Below are 21,123 nucleotides of genomic sequence, written 5' to 3'. Positions count from 1 at the left end.
GGGTCCTCCAGGTTCTAACCATTGTGCCACGAATATACCTTACAATATAACTTTATTTTGGATATGTACCTTACAATATAACTTTATTTTATACCTTACAATATAACTTTATTTTATACCTTACAATATAACTTTATTTTGGACATGATAGGAATGCGATTACCCCGAGATGGCTTACCCACCACCTGGTCATTTAACACCATACGACCAACCCGCCATCTTTGAAGTTCCGGTATGTTTGTTTCATTTATTATGATTATGTAGCGACCAAACAAAAAATATCAAATCACCTTAACTTGATAATAATAATAAAAACATAAATGGCTTGTTTGTCTGCAAAGTGTAGTGACCATGCTTATTTTCGTCCAATTAAATGTAAATATGTTTTTAACTGTATAAACGTGTTTTAACAACTGTTGTTTTGTCGTTATATCCTGTCTTTTCATTCACAATTTTTCTAAATCTTTCCTACTGTATTCGAAGAAACGAATAAAGATTATATTATTATTAAAGGTTCATTAAATGTGTTCCAAACCTCATGTATTTACTTATTCCAACATTGGTAAAAGAAACAAATCTATAGGTCTATAATGTGCGCCTTAATTTTTTCATTTTTATTCCAAACTCCAACAGTAACTATAAAATAATGAACATATACTATGTAGTGAAAAATTTTTACTTAGCTTGGCTTCCATTATTTTCACACACATCTAACATTGCAGGCCCCAGATGCCAATTTACGTCGTAAATTAGGTTTACCCGCTGCTGAACCAACATTTGTGCAAGTAAGTGTCCGAATGTTTCTCATTTATCTATTGACATCATATCAGATTATTTTGTCCAGCGCTGTGGCCAAGTGGTTAGCGCACCTGCCTTCAACCAAGAGGTAATGGGTTCTAGGCTCATCGCTGCCACCACTGTGGCCGTAAGTGTCCTTGGGCAAGAGTCCAAATTATCACAAATATTCACCAATAAAGTAACATACATGGTAACTCGTAACCTGGCACGAGGTGTATGAAAAAACACCTGTGTAATAACAACTGTCGTTTTCCAGCTATGCGAGGATAAAGCAAGTTACAATTATTCATCTTTTACAATATTTCATGTTACAGGCAATACCAGCTATGCACCCGGAGGATGGGCACGTACTCATCCCACAAGGACCTGAGTTTCAGGTCATGGAGCCAGGATTCAATCCAATGGGCATGCCAGGACCTAGCCATCATATGGTAAACTACAATATGTTGAAATTGTCAGACAAAAATAGTGTAAAATTTATTTAATTTAAAGTAGAGTGGTGTAAAATGGGACATGTTTTTATTCACTTTTCTCATCTTATTTGGTAGTAAACAGAGAATATTTATGTAATTATGTGACTATTGCCCACAACTCTAAAGAGCTTTGTTAATTGGTCAAAGCTTGATCAGGATATATGGGATTAAGGGGATAATGGTATCCCATCTTACCCCATATAATGAGTTTAATTTATTTTATATAACAAATTTAACAGTTTTAGTAATTTTATGTCATTTACCGATGAAATTAATGTTACAAACCAGATGCCTCATCCATATGATTACCAAGATCTGTGTGCGCAAGAAGTAAGGGTAAGTTAATGAGATATATTATCAGTTATAAATATTCTTTCATTTTTAATATTTCAAGCCTCAACTTAGATCAGTAGCATAACAGTTTGTTATGGGTTGTCCAAATTATCAGCCACACATGAAAAAGTGAAAAAAATTCAAAAAATAATCACCTACAAAGTAACATACATGGTAACTCGTAAGCTGGCACGAGGTGTTAAACCCGTCTGATAACAACTGTTGTTTTCCGGCCACGCGAGGATAAAGTAAGTTACATTCATTCATTTATTTTATTTCCATGTTCAGATGGCTCAGAAAAAAGCTCAGATCCAACGTAAAAAATTCGCTCAAAAGCGAAAACCAAAGCAGATCTCACTGGATTTCAAACCGGACTTTCCAGTAAGTGATATTTTTAATTTTTTATACATTTCATAATTTCTATAATGATTTTCTTATTACCTATATTACTGTACACTCTATAGAGATGTTTCCTTTGTTTTATCTGTTTGTGTATAGTATAGGATTTGGTACATTAAGATTAATGATACATTGCTAATACTGTGTTATAAATATTTTGTTTGCAAAATTATTATAGCTGTATAAAATTCCTTTAGCATTCGATTGTGTTTATTGGAATTAATTTAGTTAATAACTTCACTATAACTTTTGAGATGCTGTTGTTATCAGACATAACTTAAAATTGTTTTTTTCTGGTATAACAACGCCGTATTTATTGTAACTAATTTTTCACCTGTCATTTGCAAGATTTTTTAGGGTGTGTTTAAGTTCTTTTATTTTATACGTTTTATACCAAAAAAGCTGTTTTAAAACTTTTTTTTAAATCTTTAGACTCCGGAAAAACCCGCTGAGAAAACTTCTGTAAGTAAACAATGCTGTTAATGGCGATTTTATTTAAGGTATTAATTCAAACTATAAATTTGCAGAGAAAAGCTAAGCTTGGTACCAAGTACAACTATGAGGAATCGAAAAACCTCATGGATGAGACAAACAAGGTAAGATGTCATTACAAACTATTTCATGTTGCGTTCAATTCCTGATTGTGCATTTTTTTTATCTTTTCCATAAAGTTTTTGATTAACTATTTTATTGTTATTTTTCAGCTGCTTGAAAAACATGCTGCTAAGTCTGCAGCAAGAAAGGTGGGTGAAATATAATATGAATTACTCCAATTAGTGTTTACTAAACATTAATACATTTCCTGACCTTTTGCTAGTTTTGTTTTAAACTGCTTAAATACTCAAGCCAAGTATAATAATCATCTCATTTCAGTGGCGTATCCAGGAATTAAAAAGGGGGGGTCCCGAAGTTTTTCCCTAGAAAATGGACGCGTATAAAACGCAACGTGCTCGATTAAAACATACCCCGACTAACATAAATAACAATGCACATAATAGGAAACACGAAAGATTGGTTTTGAACTACGATAATATGACAGCCTTATTACTGTAATTTTTTAAAAAGTATTATTTAAAGGGGGCACAGACCTCCGTGACCCCCCCCCCCCTTGTATTTGCCTCTGTCTCATTCAATATTGTGCAGAAATAATTTGTTTTTAAACCGCTTACTTGGTCAAACCAAATACCACAGCACAATTTTCAATGTAGTATCACTAAAACACTAATAAATATAAATGTTTGTGCCTGCATATATCAGGTAATTTAAACTTAATTAAAACCTGACAGATCGAAATTGCTGAAGAGAAGAAAAAGATTGAGAAAATGAAGAAGGTAATTTTAATCGTATCCATGTTTTTGTGTCGTTTCTTTAGCACTGTTGGGTATGGCGGTCACGCCTTTTATTTAAATAAGGTGGTTTATAAACATTTTTTTCCGTTAGCTTGTCTTCATGTTCATTATTTTAACCATACTTTACATTTATTTATTTTTTCATAATATTCAAACCTTTGTTACTGTAACTAAAGTTAATAAAAAAATCTTTTCCCTCAGAAATTTTAAATATTATTATTAAAAAAATTAAATTTCTTAAAAATTTTGAATAATATTATTAAAAATGTTTTTAAAAACTGTTTCCTCTTCAACACAGATGCAAGAGGAAGACAGGATTGAAGAGATGGTGAGACATCTATGTTGTTACGGTTGTAGTTTTATGTGATCTTTGTGTTTAATATCTTTTGATATTTCTCTAGATTTCCGAAATGAGCAGTGTAGAGGAGAAACCTAAGGTAAAAAGAACCAATGGTTTATTTTTGTCTTTTGTAGTTTTGGTTTTTCTCTTTATTAGGTAAAACGATATGTTGACCTAAAATTCGTGGTTTTCAAAATCACAATGATAATTGTTTTATCCAATTAATAATTATAATTTTTTTGTTTTTAGAAAAAAGAAGAGGAATACCTCTGCAAGGTAAAATTTTGTAATTCCAGTGAACAAAATACTGTGAAACTTGTACTTAACACTTGTTTTTACTTTTTGTTTGACATCGTATAACAAGATGTTTTATATACCAGTTCTCTTCTGATTCCGATTCTTTTGATCCTGCCATGTTCCTTAAGAAGGTAGCTATACTTGCTATTATATCTACTGTGTAGGTATATATAATTTAAATATTCATGTCAATTTACAGACACCTGAGGAATTGGCAGAGGAAAAACGTAAGGAGAAAGAGCTGAAAGAGAAAGAAGAGAAGGAGAGAAAGAGAAATGAGGAGAAGGTGAGAATTTATTCTGTTGGTAAGATATAAATATAACATCTTGTTTTTAATATCTACAAAACATTTGTAGTCGGCAAGTACGAAGCAGATGCCGGATAATGCCATGAAAAAGCTGCAGCAGGTAAGTCCTATTTGAGAAAACTACATTTGTTATTAGTGTAGCTACTGGATTGATAATTGTTGTTCGGCGCCGTGGCAAAGTGGTTAGCGCGCCTGTCTATAACCCAGAGGTAATAGGTTCAAGGCCCATCGCTGCTATCTTTGTTGGGCGTATCGGTATGTGTCTTTGGGCAAAGATGCCTAATAGCAATTGCTCCAACCCTGTGGTCACTAATGGGTTGTCCAAATTATCAGCCATACATAAAAAAGAAAAAAAAATTCAAGCAAAAAATCATCTACAAAGTAACATACATGGAAACTCGAAAGCTGACACGAGGTGTATGAACACCTGTGTTATAACGACTATCGTTTTTTGGCCATGCAAGGATAAAGTAAATTACATTTCATTCACATTCAATTACTAAAATGAGCCTTATTGGCATTTTCTAATATTATTCTACTTGTCAATTTCATTTCTGTTTGAAACAGATTGCCAAAGAGAAGGAAAAGACGTATGCCAAGATGGCTAAGGTAACACATTGTACAATTCATGGTTTTATGTATTTATTTAAACAAAAAAAGTGTTAGTTGTTCTTGTAAATGTTTGTGTTAAACATGTGTCACCATTCTGGCAATGGCATAATAGTTAGTGCGCCTGCCTCTAACCTAGAGGTTTTAGGTTCAAGGCTCCTCGTTGCCACCATTGTGGGTGTATGTGTCTTGGGGCAAGACACTTATTGATAATTGCTCTTTGTAACATATTCTGATAAGCTTTTGAGTTTATGTTTATGTTGATACCATGTAAATTTTAATAGAAAATTAGTATATAATTGTTAACACTACAATTTTTTCCGAATTTGCCAACTAAATTAGTAATAAATTTTGGTTTAAAACAGTACAATATTTTAAGCAAGATAACATGAAAATTTAATAAAAAACTAGGTTTACAATTGTTTACACAACAATTTTTTTTTGCAAATCTTCAGATCGAGCAAATGCGTAATGAGAAGCTGAAAGAGTTGGAAGAGGTTGGTGGTTTGCTACTTTGTATATTCAGTATGTGGTGTGTAAGCACACTGTATGTGGGTGGTTTGCTACTTTGTATATTTAATATGTGGGTTATTCACTTATTTTTACAATCACTTGCATTTCATTTACCCCTGAATTATTTAGGATTAAACCAATTAGCGACCACGCTTCTTTTTTTCCAATTAAATGTAAATATGTTTTTAACTTTGAGCCTGTTTTAAACATCTGTTTTGTCACTATATCCTGTATTTTTCGATGAAAATATTTCTAAATCTTTGTTACCGTAATCGAAGAGACAAATAAAGTTATTATTGTTAATTTATATATTTGTCATTTTTTTCCAACAGGGTCCACCTCAAGAGTTTGATAGAAACATGGTAAGTAGCTTCTTTTCAAGGTTTAATATTTTCCTTAAAACAAAATAATCTCATTGTATTTTTTCCCACACAGATGTCCGACAACAGCAGCATTGATGGTGCTCATGTGAAGGTAATTTAACATTTGTTTCCACACTGGTGTAGTTTAACCTGGTTAACAGCTAGTGAAATATTAACCTAACTTTAAATTATATGAAAATTTTAGTTGTTTTTCTTGTTTTTAGATTCCAAAGAAGGAAAATTATAATACCGACGTAAGTTACTTTATCTGACCCATATGTTTGATATATACCTTATAAAGTACTGTTGTTTACAATTACTATCCACATTTTAAAACAGGTTCCACATTTTTTAAGCGCAAGCCTGCAAAATACTACAATTGCTCCAACCCAGTGGTCACTAATAGGTTGTTTAAATTGTCAGCCATACATAAAAAAACAAAAACTTTATTACATACAAAGTTACATACATTTTAACTTGTAAACTGGCACAAGGTGTATAAATCAAAACACCTGTGTTATAACCACTGTCCTTGCCTTGTCACACGAGGGTAAACAAGTAAATTTGTTCATTTGTTCAGGTTTCAACTGACTCTGAATATGGTTTTGAGGAATATGAAAAGTCCATCAGTAAGACCAGTTCCAAACAGCAACCTCTCAAGGCAACGGTAAACTACTTTATTCATTACTCATGACCTTTATGGCTGCCAACAATGCAGTCTAATTTTGAGCAAGAAACTTAATGATAATTGCTTCAACCTGGCAGTCACTATTCAAATGAGTTCTCCAAATTGTAAGCCATATAGAAAAACACTAACATGTTAAGTTACTTGGTAAATCATAAGCAGCATGAGGTGTATAAAACAGCATAACTGACCCTACTACCACAAGGATACAAACAACAGTTATTAAACACAGATGTTATGTTTCATACAACCCGTACTAGCTTTCGAGTTACCAAGTTTTTACTTGTGAGTGATAAAAATGCTTAATTTCTAAATATGCTTAGCGGTCACTACAATATTATATCCATAAAAAAGGATAAATGAAACTAACAGAGTTTTTTTTATTTCAGCCATTCGATCCAATGAAGCCAGCAAGCTTCTTTACCCGTCCTTCTTTACAGAAGGTAACTGAGTTTTTAATTCATAAAACTGAGGACCTGGAATGTAGGCCAGAGTTGACTCATTAAAAGTTTAAAGTATCTGCATTATCACAAAATCTACAAAATAAACTTCATTTATTTATTTTGTCTTTTTCACCAGGAAAAGAAGGCTGAACCAGCCATCAAAAAACAATTATCACTCCGACAGTTTCCAGACCAGGTAATATTTCTTTACAGTTGTGTTGTTTGCCCTATAGTAGTGATAATACAAGACATACGAACAAAGTAGTGTGATAAAGTACAACAGCAGTTTCTTTATCTGCTTTATCTAAACCATATAATAAAAATTTAAACTGTACATTTATGCCCGTTTCAATAAAAAAGTTAAATTGATCTTTTTTAATCTTTAAAAAAAGTGTGATAAATGTTGATTGTATTTTTAATGCTAGTTTTATTAAATAAAAGCAAATTAATATTTTTTCCTTTACTTACAGAAACCTGTAAAAGAAGACAAAATGAAAAAGGTAACTTCTTCTTCTTAATAGATAACAACTTGTCAAATTCTAATATTTCTTTTCAACAGTTCTTTTTTCTGCACCAGTAATACTGCTCATATTAGGCCTGTTTTTTTGTCAGCTGTCTCTTTTAAGAAATATGATCAAAGTTTAGCTAAATTTACCTTTATTTATTTTGATTAATTTTATTTTTTCACAGGATTTGGTTTCCAGCGATGAGGAAATTGTAAGCATGTTACTTTGTTTTGTAGTTTAATAAGATAACTTTAAAATGTAAGACAGACAGTAGAAATACTTAGTATGAACATCAAAGTAACCTCGTGTCATCTTCTTTTAGGAATTTGAAGAACCTAGTTTGAACATTGAACTGGACGTAAGTGACCTGATGTGATTGTAATAATGATAACTTTATTTGTTTCTTCGATTACGGTAGCAAAGATTTAGAAATATTTTAAACCAAAAGACAGGATATAGCGACAAAACCACAGTTGTTAAAACATGCTTACAGTTGAAAACATATTTACATTTAATTGGAAGAAAATAAGCGTGGTCGCTACACCTAGCAAACAAACAACTGGCCATTTTTGTGTAATAAATTATCAAGTTAAATTTCTAATGGAAACAAAAATTAGCGTAAAGATTAAAACATAGAAACATCATGTTTATATAAATTTTACCCCCGCAGAGTGAAATTGACCCCCTTGCTGATTATTACAAAGAGATAAAAGCTCAGGAAGCAAAGGAAAGGGAAGCTCTTGCCTCTGCTGGTAAACAGGCAAAGAAAAATTCTGGAAAAGTAAGTAATTGTAACTTATTTTATCCTTGGGCGGCAGGAAAACAGCAGTTGTTAAGTGTTATCATAACGACTATCACCTTGTACCCATAACAACAACTGTATTGTTTAACTATTTAAACTGAAATAAGTCTTTTACTTCCGTACTTGGTAACTCGTAAGCTGTCCCGAGGTGTATGAAACAGAACACCGTGTTATACCCACTGTCGTTTTCTGGCAACACAAAGGTAAAGCAAGTTACCTTCATTTCTACTTCCAATTCAACTTGAACTAAAATAAATGTGTTGTTTGATTTCCAGCCATTTGACCCAATGAAGCCGGCAAACTTTCTGCTTGATGGATCATCAAAGAAGGTATTTAAGATTAACAAATCCCACAATATTAATAGTTATTAGTTACTAAACTTTAATATGTAGTCAGGCGTGCTTGGCTACTTATCAAGATCTAACATAATGCAAGCGATTTAGCCCCTATATAAATTAAAGAACTTGACATACTTTCTGATTTTAATTATATTTCTAAAGCTTCAAGGTTAACCAATAGAAAAATTATTATTTCGGAAATTATAAAGATCATTTTTTCTATTTTTACATAAAATTTAATTTTGTTACATAAAATTTAATTTTGTTACATAAAATTTAAACTTTTTTACCTGAAATTTAAAATAAAATGAAGTTATTTAAATTTTAGGCTGAGGAAAAAGATGTTCCTGCCATTAAAAAACAACCGTCCACATGGTTTCCTGTCCAGGTAATGAAGTGAAGTGTTTATACTTTGTAAATTGTTCAACTTACAGCAAACTTTTACTTTTAAATTTTCAACGTTTAAATAGTGTGAACTTGAAACTTTTTTTGTTCAAATTTTTTGTATTTGGTCTTGTTTTTTCTGTTGTTAATTTTTACATTAAAGCTTTGTGTTTATGTAAGTTGCAATAGTTGCAAGTAAGCGATGCTCTCATTCTTTACCTTTATGTTATAATTGAGTTAAAATTGGTCACCATTAGGTTGTCCAAATTATCAGTCATGCATAAAAAAAATAAAAAAATCCCCCCTAAAATAATCACTCACAAAGTAACATATTTCGTAACTCGCAAGCTGGCATGAGGTGTATGAACATCCGTGTTATAACGAATGTCATTTTCCGGCCACGCGAGGATAAAGTAAGTTAGATTCATTCACTCATTTAAAATTCTTTTTTTTTAAATTTCAGAAAATAAGTGAAGAGGAGAGAAAGAAATTGGTAAGTTTAACTTCAGTATGTTAAACTTCAATTAAACTTCAAAAATCAGTTCAAATGAATCCACACAATCTGAATGTTGTTTTATTGTTAACAGGACCGAGATTTCATCATGTCCAGCAGTGATGAAGAAATTGTAAGCACTTTATATTCTACTTAAACTTTTTCAGTTATATATTTTTTTTGTCTATGACATCAAACCAGTTTTCGATATTTAAATTTTATTTTATTCTTTGTTAATTTTTATTTTTTGATATTCAAGATTCATTTTTATTTTTCAGGAATTCCGTGATCCGAGTCCGGCTCCAAACATGGAGCTTGAGGTATGGCGTTTAAAATCATCCTTAAACATAGATGTCATAACAAAATCCTTCCCGCAGGATGCCTTGGCTCCTTTGGATGACTTCTTTAAGCAGCAGGAAGTGGAGAGAGAGGCAAGAGCTGCTCAGAAGAAGAAGGAGATGCAAGAGTGGATGCAGCCCAAGGTTGTTTATGCTGAGGATAAGGTGGGTTGGAGTGAAATGATCAACATGTTATCTAAGATCAGTTAGTTATCTAAGCATCAGTTAATCAAAATGTGTGGAAAGTTTGTAGGAAGTTTAATATATCTCTTTAACCACTTCAGTTGTATATGGTTTAAGATCTAAACATCAATAATCATAAACGGCTAATCTGGTATAAAAAAGGACATGTTTTCTAAGATATAACCATCGACAATTTTCTACCCGGCTCATCTGGTATGTAACAACTTGTGTATTTCTGACGTTTTGTGTGCCATTCGGCAAGATTTCATTCTAAAGAATTTTACATTTAAAAAATACACTCTGTTTTTCATACCAGATGACCCGTTAAAAGATTATTTACATTATGCCTGGTAGCAGAAGTAACAGAATATAAGCATCCATTACTCAAAATCTGTGAAAAATTTGTAGGAAGTTTAATATCTCTCTTTAAACAGTTTAGTTCTACATGTTTTACTCTGTTAGAAACCAGAATCAAATTACTGATTTTAGTATTTTTTTATTCTTAGAATGAAAATCCTGTTAAAAAACCTCAAAGATTAATGCAAGGCAGAGCAAAGGTATTTGATCAAAAATATGAATGTTTTTAATTTTAACATGTAATACATTTCCCAAATCTAACCTTTATAGATTCTATTTGAATAAAGACTGACAATACTAGTGGTTGGACTTGATTTTTGTTTGTTACATTTTCGTAGCACCAGATCATTACTGTTTTAAATTCAGTTTCATATATACTTGTCCTGTCAGTCTGTCACTCAAGGGTAACTAAGTGATGTTATCTGTTCAATAATACCTAATTTATGTTTGTTACAAAATTAGCATATTTATTCACTCTTATCCACGTGTTGTTATACAGTTACCTGAAAACACAAAACCTGTAGTTGTTAAAAAGGAAACAAAGAAAAAACCTGGAAAAGTAAGTGATAAAATATTTATACTCAGCACTCTGTAACCATAACAACAACTCTTATTTTCACAGCAGTTCAATACAAAAGAACAAGAAACCATTGTTATTAAACCTAAACAACCACCCAAGGTAATCTGTTTGTTTTATTATTCTAAACATTATAGGCGTGTGTCTGTGGGCAAGACTTTTAACACTAATTGCACCAATTCAATAGTCACTAATGGGTTGTCCAAATTGTCAGCCATACCAAAAACACATCAAAAGTTTCAAAAACAATCACCCATGAAGTGTTATTCGTGGTAACTCTTAAGCTGGCACGAGGTGTATGAAACAGAACACCCGGGTTATACTAACTGGCAATTTCAGACCACGTAGGGATGAATCAAGTTACATTTATTTATTCGTATATTTTCTAGATCAACATAAGCCGATGATGTATATGGTATATTAATACACTGTGTTAAAACAGTTACGGTAGCATAGCCAAACAACTTTACTCTCATGTTATGAAGAATTAATCCCAAAACTTTAATTTTATGAAATATTCAATATTTAAAATTTCTTATCTATCATATTCAGCCGTTTGATCCAATGAACCCACCAAACTTTCTCAATGATGAACCACCAAAACAGGTAATGTAACATATCATGGTATACTGGTATATGTCTATAAACATATGGCAACTTTTAATAATAATAACTTTATCTGTCTCTTCGGTTACAGTAGCAAAGTTTCATAATATTTTAAACAAGAAGACAGGATATAACGACAAAACAACAGTTGTTGAAACACGCTTACAGTTAAAAACATATTTTCATTTCATTGGAAAAAATAGGCGTGGTCGCTACACCTAGCAGACAAACAAGCCATTTATGTTTAAATATTATCAGGTTAAACTTCTAATAGAAACAAAAGTTTGCGTAAAAAGGCAACCTCTTTAAATGTGATGGAACAGTATACATTCTCTCTTGTATTCCACTTTTTTAGTCTTTTGTTTTTACAGTCGACAAAATCAGATAGAGAAGCACGTCGTAGGCAGCATGAGGTGGGTACATCAACACAGTCTAATGGTCATAGGACAAATATTATAAATTAAATAAAACATTGTATGATTATGTGTAGAACCAGTGGTTGAAATATTTAAAGTTATGAACATAAATTATTTTTTTTTAAGAGGCATTTTAAATTCTAAATAAAAAATTTACAGTTAGGAAAATAATTTAACTTTTCTTTTAAAGCAAGATTATAAATCATTAAAAAAAAATATTTTAAGTTAGAAAATTTTTAATTTTTGAAGGACATTTTAAATTGTATGTTATGTTATGTATGTAGTTTACACAAACAGCAGTACTTCTTCTATTTCTTCATATTTTCCTTATCATTGCAGGGCATGAACCCCATGAACCAATCACCCAATCAACCGATGCAGGTATTATAAATAACTAGAATATTTAATATGGTAGGGTGGGGAAGATGGGACACCTTTTCATTCCATTTTCTCGTCCCATTTGGTAATAAATAAAGAACATTGAAAGAATTATAAAACCGTATCATCAAAACTTCCATAGACCGTTGTTAATTGTTTAAAACACGGTCAGGATATTTGGATATAATGTGCTAAAGGTGTCCCATCTTCTCCCACCCTACTATACTTGTACATAAAGATCTTAACACAATTCTTTTGGTGTAAATTCAAAAGTGAGTCACTAGAATTAATATCTGTTCTAACATTAACATATTTATCAAAGTTTAATTTTTAAATATTATTCAGACTTTGGATATGATGGCAACAGGTTCTTTAATGCCTGTTACACCGAGGGTAAGTTAATTTGATTGAATAGATAACTTTAAAAATTATGTTTCAAACAGTACTTAGTATTTTTTTGAGGATAAACAAGCCCAAGACACACTCAGTATCACAAAGTAGAATACTAACAGTGTAGAAAAAAATTCTTGATTGAAAATTAATTTAAATACATTTTTCATTTAGTGTAAATTTGAATGCTTAATCATGTTTTGCACTTTTTTTGTAAAATATTTCTTTACGAATATTCTTTTTTTAAATACTATTTAATTTATGCTTGAATGTGTTGAATATTGAATTTAAAAAACGGAATTTAAATATCATGTGTCATTTTCCTTCTTAGAGCCAAAAGAAGGTTCCAAGTCATGTTGGATTTGCTCCAGATGTGAGGGTAAGCATGGAGATTTTATTCAGTATAAACCTGTCTGTTTGGCAAGATATATTAACAAAATCCAACCGAGTATTTTTTTAATATTTGTGTTGATATTCATCATATGACAAGACAAACTTACAGGAGATCCAACAAGCACAAGAACAGCACCTGCTGCCCATGGAACACCTGCACCAATTGGCCAATATGCACCCAGAAGACCAAGTGCACGCTTTGGCCAACATGCACCCAGAGGAACAAGTGGTGGCTGTGGCCAGTATACACCCAGAGGCCCAGTTGCACACCTTCGCCAACATGCACCCAGAGGTCCAAGTGCATGCTCTGCCCAATATGCACCCAGAGGCCCAAGTGCACGTTTTGGCCACCATGCACCCAGAAGACCAAGTGTATGCTTTGGCCAGTATACACCCCGAGGCCCAAGTGCACGCCTTGGCCAACATGCACCCCGATGTTCAACCACAAGCATTAGCCAACTTGCACCCGGAGCACCAAGTGCACGCATTGGCCAATATGCACCCGGATGACCAAATACATCTCTTAGATCAACTTCACCCAGCAGATCAGCAAAACATAATCAACCAAATGCAAGCAATTGATGAAATGCACGAAAGTGGCCAAATGCACCCGATGGCGCAAATGCACCAAGCTTCTATGCCACCCCAAAATCTCGTACCACCAGCTTTAATGGTAAGACAAAATTTCATTTTATCTTTGCACCGTTACTTAAAACTTATGCATTATTTTCAGAAAAACAAGAAGAAAAATAAGAAAAACAAGAAAGAAGGTCGTGCCCCATCCATGGTAAGAAACTTTTTTGTGTGAATTTATTTTCAATGCAACGATAAAATTTATATTAACATTGTTTTTTATTTCCAGTTGCCAGATATTTCACCGAGTAACAAAAACAAGTTGCCAAGTATGAAGGTAAAGCTTTGTTTTCTCTTCTATTTTTATCCGTTTATAAAAAATTAAGTTAAATACTGTCATTTTTGTTATGTAATTTATTTTTGAGATTGAGCTAAAATTAATATGAGCATATTACATGGCATTTTTTTTGGTTAACTTGATTTTCTTTAATTTCAGCTTCCAAAGCTGGGGTTATCATCCAAAAAAGGCAGCAAGGTATGTTTTTATGTTTGTAGTTTATTTCTAGTGGTTTGTAACATAATGTTTGTGTTGTGTGACTTCAAAAAAATCTGAATTAGAACGAGACAGGTTAGCTTGTGTGTAGAAGGGCTGTCAGGTTGTTAAGGCTTTATGAGAATGGAGTTTGAAAATAGCAAAATATGAAACACTTTTATAGGCAGCGCTGAGAATTTTTGTTTGTAGCAAGGATAAGATTAGACAGGTTTATGAAGATTAGATTTTTATGTTAAAGGGGGCTGTTGTTGGAAGTTTAAGGAAAGATATATTTGATTGAGGGTTTTTGTGTTTTAACAGCCTCCTATGCAGTCAGTTGAGAGAGGGGTAGACAGGGCAGAGAAAAGCTTGTTTGAGTTAGATTGTGAGGTGAGGGCAAAGAAACCGATTCATATATTGGAAGAAATGAAAGCGAGTGTTTCACCTATTCCTATTAAACCACTTGGTCAAGAAAAGGAACAGTCAATGTCAAAGGTCATTGCTGAGAAAAAGAATCCAAACGAGTGGATGACCAAAGGCATGTCTCAACACCAGAGGTCTTCTCTTATACTGAAGGATGATTTTATATCTGAGGAGGAAAAGAAGAGGATTGCTGAGGTGAAGGAAGCCGCAAGGTTGGAGGAACATAAGAGAGAGATGGAGATGTTGAAAAAAAAGAAAAAGATATTTGAAGAACAAAAATTGCTGGAGCGAGCAAAGCAAAGAGATATTGAAATAAAGGAAGAAAAAGAGAGAAAAGAGAGAGTAAAAAGGGAGGAGGAGGAGCGTAAAGAAAAAGAAGAAAGGGAGGAAAGAGAGAAAAAGGAAGAGGAGGAGCGTGTAGTGAGAGAAAAAGAGGAAGAGATTAAAAGAAAAGAAAGAGAGAGAAAAGAAGAGGAGGAGCGAGAAGTAAGAGAAAGAGAAGAAAAAATCAAAAGAAAGGAAAGAGAACGACAAGCAGAGATAGAGAGATTGAAAGAAGAAGATAGAAAAGAGGCAGAACGGCTTGAAGAACTTGCCCGGCAGATTGAGAAGGCAAAACAGGAGAGAGTGAGACAAGCCGAGGAAAAAAGAAAAGAAGAAGAGAAGGAAAAAGAGGTTGCTAGGTTGGCTGAAGAAGCCAGAAAAAAGAGAGAGAAGCAGGAAGAACTAGAGAGGCAGTTGGTTGAATTACGAAGAACTGAAAGTGAACAGGAACTATATGAATTCAATTTAAAACAGAAGGAAATAGAGGAAGAGAGAAAAAGGCAAGAAGAAATTGCTAGAAAATTAGAAGAAGAGAGATTGGAAAAAGAGAGAGTGGCAGAACAAGTTGAATTAGATAGGATTGAAGAAGAGGCTAGGGTTAAAAGAGAACAGGAACAGGAAGAGATTAGGCAGGCAGAGGAGGTTAGAAAAGAGAAAGAGAGGCAGGAGAGGTTAAGGAAAATAGAGGAAGAAAATGAGCGTTTAAATAAAATGACTGACGAAGAATTACTTGAATTAGAACTCCGTCGGTTGGAAAATGGAGGAGAGGACCCTCCTGAGATCAAGGAGGAGGAAGATGTCTTCGAGGATGAAGAGATCAAAAATGCGAAGTTGCCTGATAAGGTGAGATTGATGGTGAGTTCAATGAGCGATATGTTAGTGATATATTTATTGTTGCAGGATCCAATCTCTGATGAAGATGATGAAAATTCTTGGGATGCGAGTTCCACGTGTGAAACACCAAAAACTAAGGTGGGAAATTAAATGTTTATTCTTGGTTAGGTTTGAATCAGTTTATATTGAAGATAACTTTATGTTGATTATTGTAGGACAGCTAGGTGTAGCAACTACGCTTATTTTCTTCCAGCTAAATGTAAATATGTTTTTAACTGTAAGCGTGTTTTAACAACTGTTGTTTTGTTGCTAAAGTTTTTAACAACTGTTGTTTTGTTGCTAAAAGACAAATAAAGTTTATTATTGTTATTATAACAGTTTGGAATAATTATATCTCATAACAACACAATTTGGTAATTACACTTGAGATTTGAGCTTGTAAAATTTTAGGTTTACATTTTTTTAGTAATTTTAATGGTTTTGAATGTATAAAGGTTACTAAGAAAAATAAAAAAGCGAAAAAAAACAAAAGTTGTTAACAACAACATTTCATATATTTGTTTCATTTTATTTAGGTAATGGTGAAGTCTGGTTATGATAATGATGGGAAAAAATCACAGAGACGTGATGTGACTAAAAAGGTAAATGTTGTACTTTTTGTTGAACATTGTTAGGCATATACAAGGTAGTTTTCAATTTAACACTTGTTTTCATTTCAACATGATTCTAATCATTGACAGGTCACTAAGAAACCAAAGAAATCAGAAAAACCAAAAGATTCATCGGACATTGATGATATTTTATTCACAGATTCAGAGGTGCCAACATTGATTTTATATTTTCGGATAAAAGTTACTTTACTACCCATAAACTTTTTTCAATTTTTTTTAATTACTTTTTTGTAACATCAGCTTTTAACTCAGTTTTTTTTAATCATTTGTACAAATAGAAACTAAACTATTATTTTAATGTAATATAGAATGTGGAGAAACCAAAAAAAGATGAAAAATCAAAAGATTCATCTGACATTGATGATATCTTGCATACAGATTCAGAGGTATTTAACAATTATTATTTTTTTGATGAAATGTTCACTGTTGTATACTCAATATGTAACTTTAAAATTTCTTTGCCCTTGTAATTGTTGCATATAGTTAGTTTAGCAAATTAATTAATTCTACTTTCTTTTTGACTGAGTAAATTTTATATGTTTTCTTGTTGGGTTTAAAAAAATGATTTTTTTTATAATATTATGTTTTAATACATTGCAGTGTGATAGAAAAGAAAAGGAAATTAAAAAAGCAGAAGATTTATCTGATGTTGATGATATCTTGCATACAGATTCAGAGGTGCAAACATTAGTTGTATAATTATTTTATATTATAGTTACTTACCTACACATACATTTTCATCAATATTTTTTACAAACTAAAGATCTTTTAATTAAATTGTTAACAGGACAATTAGAAACATCATTTATGAATTTTATGTTTTAATGCATTGCAGGGTGGGGAGAAATCCAAGAAAGATAAAAAAGCAAAAAATTCTTCTGACGTTGATGATATTATGCATACTGAAGCAGAGGTATTTGACATATCATATGAACGCGAACAAAACTTTATTATGTCCAGTGATGTGACAAAGTTGTGGTCACTAATGGTTTGTTCAAATTATCAGCAATACAAAATGAAAAACTCCCAAAAAATAATTACCCACAAAGTAACATACATGGTAACTCGTAAGCAAGCATGAGGTGTAAAAAACAGATCACCCGTGTTATACTGACTCTTGTTTTCCTGTCACACGAGGATAAAGCAAGTTACATTAATTCATTCTTTCTTTCATAATATTTCATATATTTGTTGAATATGTTCAGGAAGAAACTTCTGGTGACGATACAAAAATATCTCTCAACCCCCGCCTCCGTGAAGCGCGCAAGAAGGTGAGATATGTGTGAATAATGCTAAGAATTAAATTATGTAAATCTTGTCTGTACAGAACATATACATACTTTGATTTTTTTTCTCATTATCACTTCGCAATTTTTTCTAATTTTAATTTTTTTTATAATTTGAAATTATATAATGTTGTATTTTTGATGTATTTTTTAATGATACATGTTGATAGTTAGATTATTATTTATGTACATGCGATTTACATTATATATTATTTTATGTTTTAGTTTAAAGGCAGAAGCAGTTATGTAAGAGAAGATGGTCTTACAGTGGAATGGGTAAAATATTTTATATCTGTCATATATTTCATATATTCTTTAATATACTTTTATTTTATGCTACAAACTCAATTATGCAATGTGTTTAAATTCGGCGCCATAGCAAAATGGTTAGCGCGCTTGCCTCTAACCCAGAGGTAATGGGTTCAAGGCTCGTCGCTGCTACCATTGTGGGCGTATGTCTCCTTGGGCAAGACACCTAACGGCAATTGCTCCAACACAGATGTTCCTAATGGGTTAGTTATCAGCCATAGTTACTAATGGGTGGATATCAGCCAAGTTATCAGCCATACACAATTCAAATGTCTATGTTAAAATAAAGATTAGTTTAGTTGCAATCCAGCGGTTTAGTGTTGAATGTTTTTAACATTACATTAAAATAAATACGAGTTTAGCCTTTAGCGTAAATATCACAAATATTGAACAACAGGTTCCTGAATCCGATGTCCCATCCTCGTGGTGTGGAAAGCTGCCATGTTATGAAGACATTGTGAGTGTGGTTACAACCATTTTTTTTAACTTTTTACCTATATTTGGTAAAACTTTAAACTTTTTTAGACTTTTTTTATGTTTTTTAATAGTGTTTAACTATTTTTTTTTTTTTTGCTGTTTTTGGTAATTTTTACCTTTATTTTTACTTTTTACAGAACCCAAATACTGGAAAAAAAATGCCGGATATTCGAATTGATAAAGATGGTTATGAAGTAAGATTCATTTGATATTGTTGTAAAATAAATATCTCATATATTTTTTATTTTAATGTGATATAATAGTAAGCAAAAACAATTCTATTTTTAAAACTACTTTTTTAAAAGGAAATGTCATATTTTATATTATTTCTATGTATTCTAGGAGAAAAAGGTGAAAGTACCACTTGGTGGGGGTGGTAAGGTGTGGTACAAATCATCCAACCCCAACCCAAGGAAACTTACCCCACCTAAAGTTGATGAAACAGAGGTGGGCCAAATAAAATTATTTCATGTTATTAAAAATAATCACCCACAAAGTAACATACATGGTAACTCATAAGCTGGCATGAGGTGTATGAAACAGAACACCCGTGTTATAACGACTGTCGTTTTCCGGCCACGTGAGGATAAAGTAAGTTTCAATTATAAAACAGTACAACATTGCATAAAAAAATTCAATAAATTTAACATTTTCTCAAAACTTAATTATTGCTCAAAAACTTATATTATTTTCTCAAAACTATTTTCTCAAAACTTAATTATTGCCGAATTTTGTATCAGAAATAACAATGTTTGTGACTTCTTAGGAACATTCAGACTCTGGAAAAGATTCAGTAAGTTTTGAACATAATTTATATCTTGCTTTAAGTTTAATATTTTAATCTCATGTCATTTTCACCCTGTGTTTACTATTTTCTACCCTGCTTTGTTTTTTACAGTCAAAAGAGGATAATGATTCAGATTCTGACTCTGATTTAGAGGTAAATACCTAAAAATATTTTACTTTATCTAACTGAATGATATTTTTCTACATGATGTTCTACATTATAAGCAGCATATTCTTAAAGTTAACTTTCTAATTTACTTTTATTCAGTTTCCTGAAACAGTTGATCCAAAGGCATTGAAAGCAAAACTGGACGCGGTAATTTATTTTAATATTTTTTCACAAATTTTACTTTGGGATGATTGTTTTTTTATGTACCTTTGTGGATGCATGGCTGATAATTTCGACAACCCATTAGTGACTACTTGTCGCTGCTACCATTGTTGGCATATGTGTCCTTGGGCAAGACACTTAACGACAATTGCTCCAACCCAGTGGTCACTAATGGGTTGTCCAAATTATTAGCAATACAAAAAAAAATCAAAAAAAGTAAGCACTCACAAAGCAAAAACATGGTAACTCATACGCTGGCTCGATCTGTATGCCCGTGTTATAATGACTGTCGTTTTCCGGCCATGCAAGGATAAAACAAGTTACATTTAAACTAACTCAACTTATTTAAACCACAGGAATATGAGCCTACTGTTTACTGGTACCGTGACGTGGCTTGTTATGACGCAGTGGTAAGTAACTACACACATACTTTCACAAACACATTGAACACAACATGTTTTATTACAGAACCCACTTACTGGAACTCCAATGCCTGATACAAGAATGGGTGAAGATGGTTATGAGGTAAATCTATTTTTAATATATCAGTCGTACAAATAAAGAAATGACCAAAATAGCAATTATAGTTACCTATGTGGAAACTCCTCTAATTAGGCTGTATGAAACAGAACACCTGTGTTATAACGAATGTCCTTCCTCTGTTATGCGAAGATAAATAGTGTAATTTATTAATATGTTGAGTAACCAATATATTTAATAAGATCCAAAGATTTTTTTTGCAATACTGATATATTACATCACGTGTCGATAACTGTTTTTTTCCACTATTTCATGATTTGCTGAAAAAATAAAATATTTTAACACAATAACATTGACCCACAAACTTACAAAGTATTTTTAATTATTAGCAAATAAAGCAGACAATAACATTGGATGAGAAACCCATGGTGTGGTACCTTTCCACGAACCCTGACCCTCCAGCTAAAGACTCTGACACAGATCAAGTAAGTGGCAATTTTTATCTGCGTGAAATGCATGATCAATTTTAGTTGAAATGATTTTCATTGTATATTATAAATTACCAGACAGCATTTCAAAAACTCATCCATAAAATTAATATAAACCCGAAATAAAATTCACTCTCAAAGTTACATATCTATATTAACTCTTCTAAATGAACACATGGTGTATAAACAGAACACCTGTGTTATAGTTGGAACTAGGGATGGGCTGAGATCAAAACTATTCGGATTCGACGAATCCGAATATCTAGGGTCTAATATTCGATCGAATCCGAATATTCGATGACGTCATTCAACTAATTTACTGCGGTGAAACAAATGAAATTGTATAACCGGTGCATATCCAGCGTCGTTTCTATTGGTAGCGTTCTATCGTAGCGTTATCTGCGAGCCGGGAAATTAATTAAAAACCTGTCAATCAACGCCGGCCGAGTGCATATAAAAGGCGACGCACCGGCTATTGGCCACATGCCATCAAAGGTTTACTCGATTTCTACACCATTATAGGATCCAGAAGTACAAAGT

The 21,123-nt window shown here is 32.3% G+C and overlaps 1 protein-coding gene across 7 annotated transcripts in view; it reads left to right on the top strand.

The window, feature by feature from the left end:
* LOC104266787 (titin-like) overlaps positions 1-21,123 on the top strand; it is a 37,319-nt gene that overhangs the window by 925 nt on the left and 15,271 nt on the right. For 5 of the 7 annotated variants that reach the window (XM_026838916.1, XM_026838919.1, XM_026838913.1 and 2 more), the window contains exons 4-65: positions 152-232; positions 723-785; positions 1,113-1,229; positions 1,560-1,607; positions 1,893-1,985; positions 2,436-2,465; positions 2,531-2,599; positions 2,708-2,746; positions 3,290-3,334; positions 3,651-3,680; positions 3,754-3,789; positions 3,942-3,968; positions 4,073-4,120; positions 4,189-4,275; positions 4,346-4,396; positions 4,864-4,905; positions 5,361-5,402; positions 5,751-5,780; positions 5,854-5,892; positions 6,005-6,034; positions 6,361-6,447; positions 6,855-6,908; positions 7,045-7,104; positions 7,379-7,408; positions 7,599-7,625; positions 7,737-7,772; positions 8,085-8,195; positions 8,492-8,545; positions 8,883-8,942; positions 9,402-9,431; positions 9,526-9,564; positions 9,710-9,934; positions 10,459-10,509; positions 10,809-10,868; positions 10,932-10,988; positions 11,439-11,492; positions 11,864-11,905; positions 12,248-12,289; positions 12,632-12,679; positions 13,008-13,055; positions 13,179-13,742; positions 13,803-13,856; positions 13,932-13,979; positions 14,139-14,177; positions 14,496-15,764; positions 15,822-15,893; positions 16,331-16,396; positions 16,496-16,573; positions 16,735-16,812; positions 17,027-17,104; positions 17,262-17,339; positions 17,632-17,697; positions 17,938-17,988; positions 18,419-18,478; positions 18,636-18,692; positions 18,841-18,945; positions 19,265-19,291; positions 19,397-19,438; positions 19,553-19,600; positions 19,972-20,025; positions 20,084-20,140; positions 20,485-20,580. In XM_026838916.1, the coding sequence (XP_026694717.1) occupies positions 152-232; positions 723-785; positions 1,113-1,229; positions 1,560-1,607; positions 1,893-1,985; positions 2,436-2,465; positions 2,531-2,599; positions 2,708-2,746; positions 3,290-3,334; positions 3,651-3,680; positions 3,754-3,789; positions 3,942-3,968; positions 4,073-4,120; positions 4,189-4,275; positions 4,346-4,396; positions 4,864-4,905; positions 5,361-5,402; positions 5,751-5,780; positions 5,854-5,892; positions 6,005-6,034; positions 6,361-6,447; positions 6,855-6,908; positions 7,045-7,104; positions 7,379-7,408; positions 7,599-7,625; positions 7,737-7,772; positions 8,085-8,195; positions 8,492-8,545; positions 8,883-8,942; positions 9,402-9,431; positions 9,526-9,564; positions 9,710-9,934; positions 10,459-10,509; positions 10,809-10,868; positions 10,932-10,988; positions 11,439-11,492; positions 11,864-11,905; positions 12,248-12,289; positions 12,632-12,679; positions 13,008-13,055; positions 13,179-13,742; positions 13,803-13,856; positions 13,932-13,979; positions 14,139-14,177; positions 14,496-15,764; positions 15,822-15,893; positions 16,331-16,396; positions 16,496-16,573; positions 16,735-16,812; positions 17,027-17,104; positions 17,262-17,339; positions 17,632-17,697; positions 17,938-17,988; positions 18,419-18,478; positions 18,636-18,692; positions 18,841-18,945; positions 19,265-19,291; positions 19,397-19,438; positions 19,553-19,600; positions 19,972-20,025; positions 20,084-20,140; positions 20,485-20,580 (5,349 nt within the window). The remainder of the gene's footprint in view (positions 1-151; positions 233-722; positions 786-1,112; positions 1,230-1,559; positions 1,608-1,892; positions 1,986-2,435; positions 2,466-2,530; positions 2,600-2,707; positions 2,747-3,289; positions 3,335-3,650; positions 3,681-3,753; positions 3,790-3,941; positions 3,969-4,072; positions 4,121-4,188; positions 4,276-4,345; positions 4,397-4,863; positions 4,906-5,360; positions 5,403-5,750; positions 5,781-5,853; positions 5,893-6,004; positions 6,035-6,360; positions 6,448-6,854; positions 6,909-7,044; positions 7,105-7,378; positions 7,409-7,598; positions 7,626-7,736; positions 7,773-8,084; positions 8,196-8,491; positions 8,546-8,882; positions 8,943-9,401; positions 9,432-9,525; positions 9,565-9,709; positions 9,935-10,458; positions 10,510-10,808; positions 10,869-10,931; positions 10,989-11,438; positions 11,493-11,863; positions 11,906-12,247; positions 12,290-12,631; positions 12,680-13,007; positions 13,056-13,178; positions 13,743-13,802; positions 13,857-13,931; positions 13,980-14,138; positions 14,178-14,495; positions 15,765-15,821; positions 15,894-16,330; positions 16,397-16,495; positions 16,574-16,734; positions 16,813-17,026; positions 17,105-17,261; positions 17,340-17,631; positions 17,698-17,937; positions 17,989-18,418; positions 18,479-18,635; positions 18,693-18,840; positions 18,946-19,264; positions 19,292-19,396; positions 19,439-19,552; positions 19,601-19,971; positions 20,026-20,083; positions 20,141-20,484; positions 20,581-21,123) is intronic. The other 2 variants (XM_026838915.1, XM_026838914.1) reach the window with 2 other exon arrangements.

This window comes from Ciona intestinalis, unplaced genomic scaffold, assembly GCF_000224145.3.
Source record: "Ciona intestinalis unplaced genomic scaffold, KH HT000125.1, whole genome shotgun sequence".
NCBI classification, from domain to species: Eukaryota; Metazoa; Chordata; class Ascidiacea; order Phlebobranchia; family Cionidae; genus Ciona; species Ciona intestinalis.
Note: the sequence above shows the minus strand (reverse complement) of the source record. Positions and strands in the feature narration are given on the sequence as shown.